Below are 16,667 nucleotides of genomic sequence, written 5' to 3'. Positions count from 1 at the left end.
CAGGTTGCAGGGTTTGGTTTTGGAGGCGTCCTTGCACCCCGGATGAGTGTGACAGAACTAAGCGCCGAGCTGTGCTGCGTGTGCAGGCTGGTCAGGCTCTGTGAGGAAGACTGAGGCAGCTGGTGCAAGCGGCCACCTTCATGAGATCTTATGTGTGAATAAACCTTGGGCGGCAGACCTGATAGACAATAACGAGTTCTGATTTATCGATATTCAGCTTTTTTTTACTGCAAACGACGAATATACACGATTGTTTATATATACTATTATCCATATTAATAATATTTTAGATAACTTTACAAAAAACAACGTAGAATATCCTGCGGTTTAAATATTTTAAATAAAGGTTTTAAAAATCCCACATGTTTCATGATACTGTTCTGCACTTGGTGTTTTTAAACTTTACATTTTTTCCCCCCAAGATAAGCAATTCGATCGCGGCTCGGGAAGGTTCAGAAAACTACCCATCCCAGAAGGCTTTATTCTCGCCCTCCCAACCGGATGTTGTCACGCTCTCGGTTTTACGCAACACCCATTCCAGGGGGTTGGCCTAGCAACTGTATGACGTAACCTCCAGTGACAGTGAGAGGCGACTGAGCCGGTATCTGGCGGAAGGTCGGGATTTGACGAAGAGGACGACGGACGCACAAAACAGAGAAAAAAGGGAAGAAGCAATCAAGATATCACAAAAATGACAACAAATCGCTGACAGGAACTTGATTTTTGGGTACTACATGAAGGTCACCTATTTTGGAAAGCAGCAGCCGCTATTTTTAAATGTTGGGTTAATCGATCGTGTCCTGGCTTCGTGATAGCGTATAGTTTGTAGTATTAGCTGCTCCGGAAAAAATAGTAAAACCGAGGGACCGTCCCGGGAGAGAAGAAAGGAGCCTCCTGGACTGCGGAGGGCTGCTTCCTGCCGTCGACGGGGCTCTTTCGGGGAAGGGGGGCATCCGAGGAGAAAGGAAACATTTCAGGGACCTGGCCATGGCCGTCGCGCGGCGGCTGCCCATGGGCGTGCGGACGTTCAGCGAGCTCCTCGAGATCGCCGCCCTGGGCACGAGCCGGTCCGCCAGCCGAGTGGGGTCCCGTGCCCGAGGAAAACAGCCAATCAGGTGAGAGAGAGAGAGAGCGAGCCCCGCTGCCACGAGCAAAACAAACGGCGTCAATGAGAGGGGCGCGTGGGTCCGCGTCCGAGACAAAGCGCGGATGCCGCGCGGGTGCTTGTAGACCAGGAGCAGGTCTGTGTGGTCTGACCCCGACCCGGCCGGCGTCCAGGTCTCTGGAGTGAGTATGTCCGGGGTCGGGGGGTTTCTCGGGAGCAGAACTCGGTCTCCCTTCTAACTTTGAGTCAGATTCCGAAGGGGTTACTGGGAGGAACGGGTCTAAATATCCACAGGCCACCCTGTCAGTTCAGCCCGGCGCAGTGCGGCTGGAAATGTTACACCAAGGCGCTCTCGTCTCATCCCTTCTGGCGTCTCATACACCCGAGAAACGCTTCAAAATAATATTTTGGGGAGGAAAAAAAAACATGTTGTTATGTCGGCTCCACTGCACCGCGTTTGATCTCTTTGGCCAAAACGTGGTGCACGGCTCGCAGTGTTGTTTCGAAGGGTTTAGTCTTCCGTGCCGAGCGAGGGAAGCCGGTCGTAGCGCGTTTGCGTGTTTTCTGCACTGAAACCGTGACACAGCGCGGAGGAATGCTGCCGTCCCGCGGCGCAGCCCGCCTCCACGCGCCGCGTGGCCGTGTGGACGTCTTGTTTCGCTCGGAGTTTTGACGGGCACCTGAGTGAAGTTCAGTCCAGTACTTCAGATCCGGACTCTAGCAGAATGAGGCTCCAGTCTCCTCGTTATGAAAGGCACATCAGTGTAAAGGGAGAACACAGCCCATGTAAACAAGTCGTTCAGCAACGGGGGGGAAAAAAAAAATGTTCTTTACACGAAGGGTTGTGGGTGAATGGACCGAACAACCTATTGATGCTGCAAATGTTGAATCCTTCCCATGAAGCTTCCTCCAGCCAACTAAAGAAAAAAGGCCCAAGTCAAGGATGTAAAATCGCTAGTCTGAGGAGAGGGGAAAACATCTTTTAGGGTTTGCATCTGAACAGTGGCTCCTGTCTCGGGGGGGGGGGTTGGCAGGGCTTCAGGCCAGACTGGCAGAGGGTGTCCCTCCAGACTGGTGCAGCGAGTGAGTGTTAGTGCAGACAGACAGAGGCTGCTGCCGACTGAGCGACGGAGAGCTTCAGGAGACCTTGACGTTAGACCTTGTATGACAGTGTGTCACATGCCTCCCATTCCCAGCAGCTGTAGCGGGAGCAGCGCGCGCGGGGGGGGGGGTCTCCTGAAAGACCTGTACCCCTGTGAACTGTGACCCCGGAAGGGGTCCCCAGCCACCCAAGCCTGTATATCCCCCCCCTGTGACCAGTGGATGGCCTTCATGGAATTAGGGTGGACGTTCTGTGTTCTCAGATAGAGTCCTTTTCACTTCGCAGTGTGGCTTTTCACCTGAGCTATGCCGGCGCAGCCTTGGGGCTTAAGATTCCTGTGGCACCGCTGAGGGCAGTGCCCGGCATCTCAGATATAGAATTCCGTACACTACAGGCCCGAGTCCTCGGATTGTGCCTCCCTTGTTGTCTGCGTAGTCAGAAAACAGGAGTCTTTACAGTGTTTTTTCAGTGGGTGGGTGTATTCTTTTTGGAAGCGGCCTCATCTGTTTCTTATTCACGTGAATGTTAAAAAAAGCCTTTCTCCTTAACCGAAAACAGCAGAACTTTTTTTTTTTTCAATTCAAAGCAAAAAACAAAACAACTGCTGTTGACTCGCGCAGTAAAATAAATGACATCTGCCGTGAGTGTGGGCGGATCTAAATCCCTTACAGGTTTTTTTTTAATTTGCAGCTGCTTCTGGCACTGTTGTGCGATTGTCCACGTTTTGGGCACGTTCCTGTTATCGGCGTGGTTTGTGGTGTGCCCTCTACCTGGTGAAACTCAAGTCGGTAGTATGGAGGTCGAATGTTACAGCTTTCTTGTCCTTGTGCTGAGCTCCAGACCCCAGTGTGTACGAGGCCTGAAGCGACTCTCCGCCTGGCGGTGCCGATCGGTGAGGTCGCTGCGCTGTTGCGTGTTTCGGGGGGGGGTGCGGACTTGGCACCCTCGGGGGTGCTCTGTGAATCAGGCCCGCGGTGCTGGCAGGTGCCTGCGGCAGGGTGGCAGGGTGGCAGGAAGGGGGCGCCGCAGGAGCTGGGTGACGCACGCTGGCTGTCGCCCGGAGCTGCTGGGGGCCGCCGACGTGTCATCATATCTGGTTTGTTTTTCCAGTGTTTGCTCACCGCTGGCGGAGCGCTCCCTTAAGCTTGGGAGCGGGAGGCTTGCAGTGCAGCTCAGCTTTTAGACAAACAGACAGCGCAGCTCCGCCGGTCAGGCCCAGCCCCAGCCCACCGGGCTTCTTTAAGCCCCCCGAACGTGGATAGCCCCAGGGCAGAGTTAGCTTTGCCTGTGCTTTCCTGCCCAGTGGGATAAATGGTGGCGTGAGCTGGCTGGATACTGTGGTACCAGTGTGGCTCCTCATCACAGTAGTGAGAACAGGGTGTTACTGGCCATTAGCTTTAACACTAAACATTTCTGCCCTTTATCCATTGACCTTGTTGCACAATAAAATAGCCTTCACTAGCCTCCCTATATTGTCTACTGTGAAGAGTTCTGCATGAGATTTTACATAATTTATACCCTAAAGTGCAATAGGTTTTAATCATTAATTACACGAGGTAGAGAAGCATCCTAACTCAATGCTTTTTTTTCCTATATTATTTTTTATATGTGAGAATGGGCAGACGGTTTGGTTTTTGTACTGAAAGTCGGCATCATTTTTTCTTGCGTGACCTGAGGCCTGAGATAACCGGAGTCGGTGGGCCTGAGTGGCAGGAAGGTGAAAGGTCAGGACGGAGGCAGCGAGTGCTTGCTGGGCTCTCTGATGAGCAGACGGGAACGCTGGCTGCTAGGGGAATGAGAGAATCCTATCGGCATCCGATACGGATGGCAGGCCGAGGGGGCAGTTGGCACTGCTGCCTTACGGGTCCAGGGGTCCTGGGTTCGATTCAGGCCCTGGAAACCGTCGGTGTGGAGTTTGTATTTTCTCCCTGTTTGCACTTCAGTTTCCTCCCAGCGACGTGGATGGTAGGATCGACTGGCGGCTCTAAATTCTCCCTCCCTGCCCTTCCTCCCCCCGTCCCGTGAGCAAGGGAGGGAGCTGGGCTCTGCCCTGCCCTGCCAGGAATGGGTCTAGTGCCCGTTCGTCCTCCGCTCAGATCTGAGTACAGATTGCGCAGACAGATCTAAAAAGAGAGATTACATTTCAGACCCAGTGCTGACAGGCCCCCAGGCCTGCCAGTATAAACATGATGCGTAGTTTATGACTGATTTTATGACCATTGCAACTACATGGATTTTTCCATGGTGTTTCCTTATTTGACGACGGGGTTGTGTGTCTGTGGCGGCAGCCTCCTGGCCAGTTTACCATTTCTGCTAGAGATGTCGCTCTCATTTGACCTTTCTGAAAGGACCGCTCAAACAGGGCTGCCCTGATCAAGCTCAAGTGAAGGGCTTCGGCGATGGAGGCCTCACAGCACTGTACAGGACTGGATCTCTTCCTAATCCTAATCTCGGCTCAGCATCCTGACCCTGGCATCGGCAGGAGTGGCACCAGAACCGTGGGAGCCTTCCTGTGAAATGCGCCTTGTCAGGTCCGGCTGCTTGCCCTTGGGCACTACCTCAGTGCCCTGGCTGCAGAACTGGCCCTAGACTGGGGACAAGAGCCCGCGGGTGTCCAGGAAGTCTTGGGGCCCAGCTGGGCAGCAGGCAGAGGAGTACCCTGCAACTCAAAACCCTGTCAGCCCCAGACAGTATCAGACGGTGATACTCCTGCTCACAGTCTGCTGATGATGATAATAATAATGATGATAAACTTTATTTTATATAGCGCCTTTAAAGGTGGCTTCTCAAAGCGCTTAGAGACATGATGTCTGGGCAACAGGATATCCTACCAACCCTAATCCTCACCTGTGCCTCTGCAAATGCTTTTTGTTTTCTAAAGTAGCCCTTTAAAACTCCCCATAATCCAGTAACTAACAATAACAGGGAGAAGAACTAAGGTCTGCCCCCCTAATGAGGAGTGTTTGACTAAGCCTGCCTTTGTGCTCATCTGTTACCGGGGCAGCTATTTCAAAACACACTCTGTGCAAACAGTCTGAGCCGCTGTGTCTTACGCAGTCTGTGAGCGAAGGGGTTATGCAACCAGCAGTGGAGCAACGTTACGCACTGGCATGTGGGCTCATTCATGCATTTACGCAGACACCCAGGCATGCGGGGATCACGGAGACAGTCCAGCTCCTCCGCAGCGCGGCTGCTCTGACACTGACCACGCTGACCAGTCTTTCGTGGCTGAAATGCTGAGTTTCAGTAACTTGCGCAGGGTGTTTCCCTTGGCTTACCAGCCTTTCGCAGTCTGGGCTGGGGTTACAAACCAGTGTCATCGGTCTGTCAGGTGCGCCCTGTTCCAGACCAGGGCAGTGGATAACGTGTCCGTGTCCTGCTGGCGAAGGGGGATCACAGAGCGATTGAGTCCTGCGGGGGACTGGATAGGAGCCGCCCCGCTGAGCTACATGAGAGATCGGTCATCGCCGATACTTCCGTGCTCTAGACGTCGAGGAGTGTCTCAAATCGCATTGAGGGTCAATATTTGCAAACCGCTTTTACTGCAGTAACAGCAGGAATCCCACTGTGTTTCGGAAGGGCTCTCAGGAAACATCAAAGCCGTTCCAGTCTAACATTTCCAGAGGTTTGTTATCTGACTATAGCTGTCTGTAGTCTTACTGTTACCATGATTCTGATGAGAGGGTTATTTTTTAACACTGCTTAAAAAAATAATCTCACCATTCATTAATAATGCCAATATAGAAGTCGGACTGATCATGATTAGAAGATATAATGTCGTGACGTTACATCACTTTGAAGCTCTTAAAATCCGGGGCAATGTTTTGCTTATAAACAACTTAAATTTCTCCTGATGTGGCTCAGAAATTTGACCTGGCTGCCACTCAAGGCGTCGTCACCTCTAGTTGTTTCTGTTATGTGTAAATTAGTTCCTGTGGAATTACTGGATGAATGAGAAGTGAACCCGTCGAAATCTTGCAGGTACCTGTCCTCCTGTGGGATCCTAATGACCCGGGCTCCCAGAATGCTTTGCTGCCTAGACTGGGACACGCCCATCCCTCACAGCCGGTCGTTCATCAACCTGAGCAACCCGCTGACCAACAAGAGGAAAGAGTACTCTGAGCGCAGGATACTGGGGTAAGGCCACCCGCCTCTGCTGGCTCAGGCTCGACTTTTCAGTTCCGTTAGACTTTCTTTTAACATGCACATGCTTTAACCATTATTTAAAGTACTTATCTGTGTTTTGGAACGAATCACTGCATGCCTAGTCACAAGCATAAAGCCACCGTAATGCCTCGTAAAAACCGGTCAAGCTACTTCTTCTAGTTCTAAATGAAAGTTGAAATTGGTCACGAGCATACAGCCACCCTGTATCTTCCTGTGGCACGTGGAGCGGAGGCACAGGCCTGCCAGACCGAGTCACTGGAGGTCTGAGCGAGGAACCCGATCATGTGGGTCATCCTTCAAGTTCCAATTACATTGTCGTGCCTTTGGCTTTCAGCATATCGGCTGCTGACCTTTGATCAGTAACCCAGGGCATCAGCAGACTAGATGGATGAGAACAGCCAAGGTGTCATTTATAACCAGGTCACTGAACAGCTGCCCAATAGGTCACAGTCTGTTTTCAGTGTGAACATGTTTGCAGACGTGTGTGCCACCTTTTCTAACTTGCCGCTTTGGTTAAAAGACAGATCCCAGATGATTTTGACATAATTTCCCCCAAAGTCTGAAGAAAATTGAGAGGGTGATTTTATGCTTTCGAGATAGAATTGGCTCTTTCTAGTTCTATGAGGAGTGTACAGTACGTCCCGGTACGTAACAGTGACACATACACGGTGTGCAGACTTCACCACCAGTGCAACCAAGGTAAGGAGGGGTCACTCTCCTTGCAACAGCATCTTGCTCTGACACACTCCTTGTTTTTAATATCTGAATATGTAGTTTTAGATTACAAAAGCATGCTGACTGATATCCGCTTCAGCAAAGTCAGTCAGAACTGCATTTTGATATTTAATTCCATGTATGTGCTTACAGACATTAAGACTCCTATTGTTTGTTCACTTCAGAGAAGAATCGTGTCCTCTCTTTCACCCCATTGCCAGCACAGCCCTTCAGTGAAGAGAAAGCAATCTTTGCTTGTTGGCAATGTGGTTGATGTGTTTGTGCCATGAGAATTAATCTTGTCCTTCTCTTTCTGGGCAGGTACTCTATGCAAGAGATGTATGATGTTGTGTCCAATGTAGATGACTACAAGCACTTTGTGCCCTGGTGCAAGAAGTCTTTAGTGGTTTTCAAGAGATCTGGTCATGCCAAGGCCCAGCTGGAGGTGGGCTTCCCCCCGATTGTCGAGAGATACACCTCCATGATCACCAACGTGCGCCCCCATCTCGTCAAGGTACCCTTGCTCTCTCGCATTGTCACAGACAACCAGCAGCACCCTGGACCAAACAGAGCTGTGATGATCTGTTCTCCAGGGCTCAGGGGAGGGAAGACGTTCTTAGCTTTTCATTCTGTTATCCACCCTGTATTTTCAAGAACAGTCCGGGTGCTCTTCGCATTAGAAGTTAAACGGGTGCCATCTTTTCTGATTCTTTAACATAAAAAGGTTTGCTGCCTTTCCATTGCCAGATATAGCTGTCAGCTTGAAGGGTAGGTCTTACCTCTGTCTGGCTCCCCAGGCGGTGTGCACTGATGGCAAGCTGTTCAACCACCTCGAGACGATGTGGCGCTTCAGCCCTGGCATCCCTGGATACCCCCGCACCTGCACTGTCGACTTTTCTGTGAGTGGCACCTTTGTTCCCCCCCTAGAGGCTGGGCAGACGGCATTAGTGGGCATACTGGCACAGAGAGGCGTTCAGAGCTTCAGTGCCACACCTTTGTCTTCTATTCCACCTGCTGTTGTCCAACCCATTTTCCCGGGAATCGCAGATAGCCCAGGGTCTTTTACGGCCACCAGAAGTTTGAGGAGGTCAGATCGCAGACTGTAGACTCCTCATGTCCTTCATCCTTGGCCCAGTCATACTTCCTAAAACACCTGTCGCACTTTTTCAGTTCAGCTTAAAACACCACCCCTTGCTTGGCTCTCATCGCTGCGAAACAGTTTTTGTAGTCTAGCAGAAACGAAAGTACTGTTTTCTGTGAAGGTTTTCTCTCCGCCCCCTGCAGATCTCCTTCGAGTTCCGCTCGCTGCTGCACTCCCAGCTGGCCACCGTGTTCTTCGACGAGGTGGTCAAGCAGATGGTGGCCGCCTTCGAGCGCCGGGCGCTGAAGCTGTACGGGCCCGAGACGCGCATCCCCCGAGAGCTCATGTTCCACGAGGTGCACCAGACGTGAGGCCGGGGGCAGCCACGACCCCCCCCAGCCTGATCTGTGCCACCAGACGCCCAGTCCCATCCCACACCCCATGCACACTGCTACTGATTACCGGGGGGGGCACAAGCCACAGAGTGCCCCCAGAGGAGCTCAGAGTGGGTGGAGCCGTTCCAGTCTTTACCATCGGCCTCCGGCGGCAGCGCGGCACACATCCACACCGTGTCCACACCACACGGACCAACAGTTCCGGCCACTTTTATGTGCGGGGTTCCCCACGGCTTTAGTGACCGGGGAGCCTTTGTACTTTTTACACCTACAGTAGCTCTAAGATAAGGAATATTGGGGGAGCCGTCACACCACTCCGTGCTGGAAGTGGTTGCGGTGGAACACAGGAAGCGCAGTGCTACGGCGGCGTGGAGGGAGGGTGCTTTGACCGGATTCATGGAGGTTCTGCGGGCCCCAGGGCCTCCGCAGTCTGCTGTTGGAGACCTTTCTTCCTCCAAATAATAAACACACATTCCTGCTGTTGAGTCATGTGTAGAGGATCTGCATGGCAAGCCGGTTGAATAGTTAGAGGTTTGCAGCGGCCCTGTGCCCTCTGCACGCTATCCTCGTAGATCGCTCCCAGGCTTAATCCCATACCGAGCTTCAAAACCAGGAATGCTGCTTCCTTGGGCAGATCCTGTTTTTTCCCCGATTCTCTAGTGCTTTCCACTTTTTTCTTCCCTTTTATTTTAGCTAGTGTATTATATTCAGAAGTTCTCCCATAAACACATGCAGTCAGACAAAGACGTGAAGAAATAGCTTTTTTTTTTACCCCAAAGAAGAGGATTGATTTTGATTCAGAACAAGTCATACAGAAGGTCATTTTCTTTCTATGACTTTTTTGTGCAGATCACAAAAATACAACTATTAAAAGTCTGCACATTTTTAATTGAAAGTGACCTTACTGTTTGAATATTGATGTAAAAACAGCAGTAAGAAGTTGCAGAAAAATTAGTGGTACGCCTTCGCTCTTTTAGGGCTACATTTTGGTGTTTTAAGGGTTCAGAAACATGGTAGGTGCCTTTTGAAGTTCAATATCAGTGAATGAGAAAGGTCAGCAGAGCACACGTTTCCAAGCATGCAGGACACTAGGATCGTTTTCAGTCCTCGTTTGTGTGTGTGTGCAAAGCCATATCTACAGTCAGCAGGCTCTGATTGAGATGGCCTGTGAAGGGGTCAGAGGACATACCCAGGCAACAGATCAGCAGACAGCTCTCGTCATTTCTTCCTGCTTTAGAAAAACAGGACCTCTGGGAATAATCTAGCAGGCCCAGTGCAGTGTGGTTCCCACTTTCAGATGCTACGCGTTATAATCCCGAAGTCTGCTCATTCCACTCCTGCCCGAGATTTATTTATTGCTCTTGCACACTTGCCATTAAACATGGAGTCACGGCTTTAACTTATACTCACAAAGACAGTTTGTTAGTTATGTGCAAAAAAAACTGATAAACAGATGCTCGTGCTCATGCTCGTCCCACAATTCCCTGCAGACGCTTCCGGGACGTGCAGGAACTGGAGCACATCGCAAAAAAGGTCCAGTACATTTCACGCACGAGAGTTCGGCTGAGGCATGGTAAAACCTGGAATGGCTGAAGCCGCCCTGAGAAGCGCTCACAAGGCATTTACCACATCTTTGAGGCAGCCATTCCCTTCCATTGAAAAACCTGTGGACTCTGTTGCAGTCGGGACAGCAGCACATAACGCGAATGTAGGAGCTTCCCACTTGTTCCTCACAGGCGGCAGCTGAGCAGCTTTCCACCTAGGTGCTGCTGGACAACTCCTGTCCTCGCGGGCTGCAGCGGCTCCTGGTTTCCATTCTGTCCGAGTTCTCCGTTACTGGATTGGGATGCGCGTTTATTGTAAGCGGACCAACACTGTTCTTCCAGGACTGAAGCAGCCGTGGGTTTAGCAGGGCCCAGCTCGAGCAGCCTGCCGTCCCGGCCCAGGAGAGCCACGGGGGCTTTCTTCTTTTCACTCCGGGCAAACTATCCCTCTCTTCATTGAGACCGTTATTGATCAGATTCCTCAGGGCCGATCCCATCTTTAGCCACCGATTGAAGAAACGTACAGAACGCATGGACTGCATTCTCCAGGAGCAGGGCAGGAGGGCACTGCCACTAGATGACAGGAGTTGTACCCCTGACAGTACTTGCAGTAGTTTTTTTCTGGGGGGGAATCTGTATGGAGTGAAATCTTCTCGGGTCTAGATAGAGTGGTAAAGGCTTTGTGATCCTATCCGGTATCCAGCCTGGCTGCACATGAGCAGCTGTGTATGGGAAATGCTATGGTCCTTTCAAGGCATTTCTAATTTCTTCTTTCAGGGCTGCCAGTTTTGGAAGAGTTTTCTGCCATAAAAGCTTGCCCTTCGCCTTCTCTTGCACTGACAAAAAAAAAACGAACCACAAGATTATTCATGAAGTCTCCGTTTTCTCGAAAAGGAAAAGGACACCGTGTTTGAACAGGTCACTCTGCTGCAACTGAAATAGTTTCCTTTAATAACTCGGGCACTAAACTAATCCGCCCGAGCCGTTCCTTTTATTTGTGCATTGTCATTTGGTACCATAGGTGCCTTCAGACCAAATATCTTTATTTTAAGAGATCAGCAGCATGGTGGTGACATCATCTGGAGATTGTCATCTACCTCTTGTAAGTGCATAATTAGAAAATGACTTGAACTGATTTAATGATCAGGTATCATTTCAAGTAAAAAGCAAAGGTAATCTAAAGTTTCAAAGTGGTTAACAGCAGCTCACTGGCTGCCCTGCTCATTTTCCATTAAGGCTGTCAGGCTGCTTTTCTGGAGTACTGGAAACAGGATTATGTTTCCTTTTGGCCAGGATCTGTGCTTTTTGTTTTGCATAGTTTTTGTTTCAAAGTGTCCGGGTTTCAGCAACTTTTGAAACGGACTGTCTCCACACCACATCTTACGTGTCCTAATATAAAGAAATGTGTTCAGCAACTTAGGTGTCCAGTTAAGCAACAAAGACCTCCAGTTCAAGAAACACACGTGCCCCTCCAAGACTGGCAACCCTGAATCAAGCATTTAAAAATGGGAAAAAAAAATTCAAGTTATATATGTAAGTACAAGGAACTGCTGAGTACTGTATATTTGTAATACTGTAATGATGGGAACTACTCTAAAAAAAGTGTGCTTATGTACACATGCTGCCTAGCTATAAATCTAGTTTGAAAGAGGATAAATAAATTATATATGAAATATAGGCTTAATTTTAATGTTTGTTTTAAGGAATGAAAGCATGATGTATAAGGAGACTGTGTGTTTTTAGAGAGAATTGTTGTACAGTATTAGTTCACATTAGGATGCAGTGGGAGCCAGTTCTGTTTTTTTGTACTGGAGCTTGATTAAGTGTGCCTGTGGCGCGGCAGGGTAGGTTATCAGACTGCAGGGAGCACATGGAAGAGCTCAGCATGGTCTGCATTTGGGGAATTCATTTCCAGCCCTGGTAAGAGCTGTGCGCCAGGGTGTTGCTTCTTACCAGACTCATATCTTTACACTCAGGGTATTAAAAGGTAAACCGTGTCCCCCGTCTGCCTTGTGGTCATTATCTTGGAGACTCTGCCTATCTCAAGTCTCAGCTCGGCCCCTGCGTCCTGCTTCCATTACAAACCCCTTGCACAGCAGCCTGGATCCAGGGAAAAACCATCTCTCTTCCAGCTAAACAATAACAGGCAGAAGAAATGCAAGGGACCTTCCTAACGTTATTTTCAGAGGAATTAGCATCTACGCTGTGTCTGCTAGAAAACAGTTACCGGCAGTAAACTTAAATCAGTCCTCGATATCTTCAGCACGTGGCTGGTGCCCATCAAGCTTTCACTCGTGTCAGGAATCCTGGAACAGCATACTCGAACCCGTAGGTAAAACTGAGTGGTGCACATTATCTAAACATTAAGGAATGATTTCCTTTTTTTTAAAAAAAAGTTTAACATTGAAGTCCTGTAACCTTCCTGAATAGCTGCACCTCATCTAGCGAAACCTTAAATTAAAAGTCATTTGGGTGCAGGCATGGATTTAGGTCAGCAGGTCTGGTTGTACCGAGCTATGGGCTCAACTGGGTTTCATGCCAGTGCCTCCTGTCACCGACGCAATGAAACTGAATCGGTTTCATGAGGCGTTCATGTTGTCACAAGCCACAGAAGACTCCCGCCGTGCCTGAAGGGTTCGGTTTCCCCCGCATTAATTGTGTTGCTACGCGGTTACCCTTCCCTGACAGGGTTCGCTCTTCCTCATAGCGTCATTCACTAAATACTGACGCAGGCCCCATCACTGTCAGACACATCTGGGCTGAAACCTTGCAGACGGTGCCAACCGTAATGCCCAATGGGATTTTTTTTTAAGTTTGTTGGTCAACAGAATAAAATTCTATTTGAAATAAAGTGCGTTCTGCCTCGGTCTTAATTTTTTTACACAGAAATGGATAAAGACAGTCTTATAATAATAATAATAAAAATATGAATGTGAGTAGTTTTAGTTTACGATATGGCCTGAATTCACAAAGATGCATAAAACTTTGACCTAGGTTCTTAGGAAAGCAAAAGCTAGTAAAAGTAGGACACTGACGCAAAAACCCCCAAAAAAGTTTTATGTGGCTACTAAAATCTGTAGCAGTGACATCCAGGCCATTTTTAAAAAGGTATGAACAGCTTAGGTATTATAAGATGCGCACATGTAGTAATAGCAGTGAGGAAAGACACCACAGACATTGCTGAATGTTAAGGCCCCACAATGGTGAGCTGCTGCTGGTGCCTGATCGTCCTGCTTTGGCTACGAATCGAGAGAAATGTCAAACAGTTCAAAGCAATAGTTTGAGAAAAATGCTCGCTCCTCGGTGGCTTCATAAGATGCATCATCTTAAGTTTTACCAGCAACTGATCATACTTGAAAACCGGGCAGCTAGAAATGAGACAAGTCCCCAGTGTCACACACCTGGGTCTCCCGAGGCAGGCGTTAAAAAGCGTCCGCCGGCTCTCGGAACAGCAAATAAAGTTAGAAAAAGGAGCGATAACAGTGTGGAAAATCTTGAAAATCAAAATTTCCTTTCCAGCCATCTTGGGGGGCTTCAACTTTCCCAAAGGCACAGGGGAGGGCGACTTGGTCCTGCCCTGTCCAGATGGCAATAAAACCAGCTGCCCAGGGTGACCTGAGCGGCTCTGCAGCGGGGCCCGAGCAGGGCTGGCCCGGGCACAGTGGAAAGAACGTGGAGCAGCTGGGGGCCTGCTGACGCACCGGCCAGGACACGGCCCTGTTAGGAAGCACGAGGAGGGCCAAACCTGAGCAGAGCAGAGGCATCTGGGACACCTATTTATAACAGCAGGGAGGCAGACAGCCCCCCAAAATAGCCCAGCCCTGCGCCTACATACTCATACGGCCAGTCTCTCCTAGCGCAGTGTCCTCCTCATTAATCTGCTCCTGGAGAGCTGTTAATCATACACAAAACATGTTCCAATGACGAAGAAACATTTACGATGTCTCATAGCTAGTATTTAAGCTTGGGAGTTTGAAAACAGAGTGCTACCAAGCCTTTATTAGGGACACAGTTTATAACTTGGGGCGAATTTAAGAACCACGGGACAAAAACTGCTGATAGAGAAGGCGTGCTTTTAAGCACCCGCTACATCTCTAAGCTCATTATTTTTTTAGAAAGTCTAGTTGTTCCATGTTCACAGCGTAACGGTCTAAATTAAGATGAATAACTGTTTTTATTTAATATCGCCTTATCTGAAGTGCTTCTTGGTGCATTATTAAATCATCATTTTTAATAACCGACAGACCACAGCAGGGTCACAGAAGTTCTCAGCTGAACTAAGTGAACATCCGAGTTGCAAGAAGTGTAATCTAAACTTTTGACGTCATCTAAACAGCCCAGGGGTAAGGCAGTCAGCACAGCTGCCTCACAAAGTCTGGGTCAGGGAAACTTGGAATCAAACTTGGAGTACCTGTCTGTGTGGAGCCTGTGTGTTCTCTCAAGTTTTCACAAGGTGCTCCAACTTCCTCACCCCTACCATAGACCTGCAGGCGAAGTGTTGATCAGCTCTTCCAGGCTCCTTCTCCTCTGGGGGGTTTCTCATTGAGGTGTCTGGGGTGTCACTTTAGAACATCAGCATCAAGAGCTGAGGAAAAGGTCTAAAATAAGGCTAAGCTAAATAAAAACACCCTTAACTGGTACTAAGATTTTAAGCAAAGAAAACCTGCTGGATGAGAACATTGAGGACAAGAGTTGGGCTCCCAGTTTTATGCAGTGCCTTGTCTAGCCTGCGTATTTATTCCTTTTTTACAATTTTAGCTCAAAGCTAAAATCACTGTGCACTAAAATACTTTTAAATGTGACCTAACTCGCAGCAATGGGGGAAGACTGGGCTTGAAAGCCCTGTTCCATAATGCTATAGTCACATTCTTGAACAGAACACGCCTATTGGCTACAGCCCCACAGTTTATAAAGGCAGTTTTCAAAGATCAGTGAGCAACGACCCCAAAAACACATTCCAACAGTACTAGTCAAGTGCGTAGTCAGTCCTATCAAGTCATGGAGAGTCTAACAGTAACAAAAGACGGTATCAAGAGAGATCCTTGGCAGGTCTGAAACCTTTGAACTACTAAAGGACGAAAAGAGTAAAAACCAGGGTATTTATAGAACCTATCACAACATGGGACACAGAGTAGGCACGGACTGCTACAGCACAGCCCAAAAACATGTGACAGCAGCCCTGCAAAGAGGAGCATGACATCCGAGACCATCACATAACACTACAGAGGAACAGACGCACACACCACCCGGAGTTTCCAACACGGGGATATTCCCACCCTCCCAATAAACAGGACTGCAGCCTCCGATGGCTTCAAATGTCGCACTTTCGGTTTTAGTGGCTACATTCCATTACAACATCCCTGTGGATTACCCCCCTCCTAACACACACTATCTACACCTCCCGAGAGAGCTCAGTCAGGCAGGACTTGGGTTCACTACGGACAGGCAGAATTCACATTCCCAGCAGTGCACACAAAGCAGCAGGGTCTCCGGAGGTGAAGGCGTTTGCTCTGCCTTTTCAGACAAAGTCCCCATTCCTTCAATCAATAATAATTGCTTACACTTATATAGCGCTTTCCTGGACACTCCACTCAAAGCACTTTACAGGTAATGGGGATCCCCTCCACCCCCACCGGTGTGCAGCCCCACCTGGATGATGCAATGGCAACCATCCTGGCCAAATTTCAACTCACACCAGCTCTCAGTAGGGAGGAGAACAGTGATGGAGCCAGTTCAGAGATGGGGATTATTAGGAGGCCATGATTAGGAAGGGCCAATGGGAAATTTGGTCAGGATTAAAAATAAGGCAATTTATTTAGGATTGGTCAGGGCGCCAGGATAACGCCCCTACTCTTTTAGAGAAACGCCCTGGGATTTTTAATGATCAGAGTCAGGAGCTCGGTTCAAGTCCCATCTGAAGGATGGCACCTTTTTACAGTATAGTGTCCCCGTCACTATATTGGGGCATTAGGACCCACACAGAGCACAGGGTGAGCGCCCCCTGCTGGCCCCACTAACACCTCTTCCAGCAGCAACCTAAGCTTTTCCCAGGAGGTCTCTCATCCAGGTACTGACCAGGCTCACACCTGCTGAGCTCCAATGGGTTGCCAGTTGTGAGCTGCAGGGTGATATGGCTGCTGGCTAATGGGTTAGAAGGCAGAGCATGATCAGCCCTGCATATTTTTTTACTTTCCCCATATTTCCACAACCTCTATGAAACTCTGGTTATTTAAACATTTCTATGAGGTGTTCTAATGACTGATCAACACTGTCAAGGTGAGCTTAGTTCCATTAATAACCAGAAAAATCAGATAGAAGTTATATTCATACATAACCCTCTCAGTCCTTGTTCAAGTAAACTGGTCTAGGCAAAACTGCCTGTTCAGAGCAGCTCCTGACTACTACACAGCAGGTAGCTGCAATTACAACCCGTAGAACTTACAAAAACTATTATATGCCTGTGTACAGGCGAGTATAATTAGAGGTCTCCCATTTTCCATATTCTTTTTTTTTTTTATAAGTCTACCGGCCTCAAAAGTTAGTCATCGAGTCATGTAAG

At 48.9% G+C, this 16,667-nt stretch overlaps 1 protein-coding gene across 2 annotated transcripts; it reads left to right on the top strand.

Moving 5' to 3' along the window:
* Positions 1 to 591: 591 nt before the first annotated feature.
* coq10a (coenzyme Q10A) lies at positions 592 to 12,102 on the top strand. Of its 2 annotated transcripts, none has more exons than XM_088916151.1 (5): positions 592 to 1,115; positions 6,189 to 6,344; positions 7,410 to 7,602; positions 7,886 to 7,987; positions 8,373 to 12,102. In XM_088916151.1, the coding sequence occupies exons 1-5, from the start codon at positions 988 to 990 to the stop codon at positions 8,538 to 8,540; spliced, it is 747 nt and encodes a 248-aa protein (XP_088772277.1). In that variant the 5' UTR covers positions 592 to 987; the 3' UTR covers positions 8,541 to 12,102. The 2 variants fall into 2 exon arrangements, with proteins under 2 accessions (XP_088772277.1, XP_088772286.1); XM_088916160.1 differs by lacking the exon at positions 592 to 1,115 and adding an exon at positions 1,145 to 1,287 and having other exon boundaries at positions 8,373 to 10,956.
* Positions 12,103 to 16,667: the final 4,565 nt, after the last annotated feature.

Source organism: Atractosteus spatula, chromosome 1 (assembly GCF_055471065.1).
Source record: "Atractosteus spatula isolate fAtrSpa1 chromosome 1, fAtrSpa1.hap1, whole genome shotgun sequence".
Lineage (NCBI taxonomy): Eukaryota > Metazoa > Chordata > Actinopteri > Semionotiformes > Lepisosteidae > Atractosteus > Atractosteus spatula.
This window is presented reverse-complemented; position numbering and strand designations above follow the sequence as displayed.

What these genes read in the sequence shown, in the direction of transcription:
- coq10a (XM_088916151.1), top strand. Translation starts at nt 988, where the DNA reads ATGGCCGTCGCGCGGCGGCTGCCCATGGGCGTGCGGACGTTCAGCGAG. An exon ending in TCTGAGCGCAGGATACTGGG is followed by an intron (nt 6,345 to 7,409) that starts GTAAGGCCACCC and finishes CTTTCTGGGCAG; the next exon opens with GTACTCTATGCAAGAGATGT. An exon ending in TGCGCCCCCATCTCGTCAAG is followed by an intron (nt 7,603 to 7,885) that starts GTACCCTTGCTC and finishes CTGGCTCCCCAG; the next exon opens with GCGGTGTGCACTGATGGCAA.